The sequence below is a fragment of the Corapipo altera genome, unplaced genomic scaffold (genome assembly GCF_003945725.1).
Source record: "Corapipo altera isolate COAL_440 unplaced genomic scaffold, ASM394572v1 129200, whole genome shotgun sequence".
Classification (NCBI taxonomy): domain Eukaryota; kingdom Metazoa; phylum Chordata; class Aves; order Passeriformes; family Pipridae; genus Corapipo; species Corapipo altera.
The window spans coordinates 1-1617 of NW_020890607.1; the positions used below are offsets into that span (position 1 = coordinate 1).

General features: G+C 66.5%; 1 protein-coding gene across 1 annotated transcript; it reads left to right on the forward strand.

Moving 5' to 3' along the window:
* Nucleotides 1-201: 201 nt before the first annotated feature.
* Nucleotides 202-1611, forward strand: LOC113942442 (serine/threonine-protein phosphatase 2A 65 kDa regulatory subunit A alpha isoform-like; the record flags this gene model as incomplete). Its single annotated transcript, XM_027633571.1, has 5 exons — nt 202-357; nt 477-591; nt 881-951; nt 1129-1263; nt 1412-1611. Coding segments are annotated over 5 exons (677 nt in total), but the record flags the coding sequence as incomplete, so codon positions are not given.
* Between the last annotated feature and the right edge of the window lie 6 nt (nt 1612-1617).

Below are 1617 nucleotides of genomic sequence, written 5' to 3' on the forward strand. Positions count from 1 at the left end.
GGGTACCTCAGGGACACCTGGGCACACCTGGGGGGCACTGTGGGTACCTGCAAGTACCTGGGGGCAGCTGTGGGCACATACAGGTACCCAGGGGGGCAGCTGTGGGCACATACAGGTACCTGGGGGGGGCAGCTGTGGGCACATACGGGTGCCTGGGGCTCACCTGTCCCTCCCCTGTCCCCCTGTCCCCCGTGCCCGCAGGACTCCGTGCGCCTGCTGGCGGTCGAGGCCTGTGTGAGCATCGCGCAGCTGCTGCCACAGGAGGAGCTGGAGGGGCTGGTGATGCCCACCCTGCGCCAGGCGGCCGAGGACAAGTCCTGGCGCGTGCGGTACATGGTGGCCGACAAGTTCACCGAGGTGGGGGCACCCCCGGGGGGGTCGGGGGGAAGTTTGGGGGGATGTTTGTGCAGGGACCCCTCAGGGACACGTGGGGACCCTCAGGGACACGTGGGGACAGTGGCACCGTGTCCCCGCAGCTCCAGCGCGCGGTGGGGCCCGAGATCACCAAGACCGACCTGGTGGGCGCCTTCCAGAGCCTGATGAAGGACTGCGAGGCCGAGGTGCGGGCGGCGGCCTCACACAAGGTCAAAGGTCAGCGGGGACCCCGGCACGGCCCCAAAGCCGTCTGTCACCACCCCAGAGTGTCCTCAAATCTATCTGTCACCACCCCAGAGTGTCCCCAGATCCGTCTGTCACCACCCCAGAGTGTCCCCTGATCCGTCTGTCACCACCCCCTGGGTCATCAAATCCACCTGTCACCACCCCAAAACGGTCCCAAATCCGTGTGTTGCCGTCTCTGAATGTCCTCAAATCCCCGTCACACTTCTAAATGTCCCTAAACCCCCCTGATGCCCCCATAATGTCCCCTCTGTGTCCCCAGAGTTCTGTGAGAACCTGTCCCCGGACTGTCGCGAGGCCGTGATCATGGGCCAGATCCTGCCCTGCATCAAGGTGAGGCACGGGGGCACCTGGGGGTACCTGGGACACACCTGGGGGCACCTGGGACACATGGGACATCTGGGGACACCTTTTGGCACCTCCCGGTGGCCTCAGGCCTCGTGGGGGTGCCCTCGGGTGTCAGTGTGTCCCCACCTGTCCCACCTGTGCTCACCTGTCCCCCCGTCCCAGGAGCTGGTGTCTGACGCCAACCAGCACGTGAAGTCGGCGCTGGCCTCGGTGATCATGGGGCTGTCCCCGATCCTGGGCAAGGACAACACGGTGGAGCACCTGCTGCCCCTGTTCCTGGCACAGCTCAAGGACGAGGTGACACACCTGGGCACACCTGGGCACACCTGGGGAGGTGCCACCCGCTGCCACCTGCTCCCAGTAACCCCCCCAGTCCCTCCCAGTACCCCCGTGCAGGGCCGGCCGCCCCTCCCAGAGCTCCCCAGTGACCCCCCGTGTGTCCCAGTGCCCCGAGGTGCGGCTGAACATCATCTCCAACCTGGACTGCGTGAACGAGGTGATCGGGATCCGGCAGCTCTCCCAGTCCCTGCTGCCCGCCATCGTGGAGCTGGCCGAGGACGCCAAGTGGAGGGTGCGCCTGGCCATCATCGAGTACATGCCACTGCTGGCCGGGCAGCTGGTGAGACTGGGAGCACTGGGAGGGACTGGGAG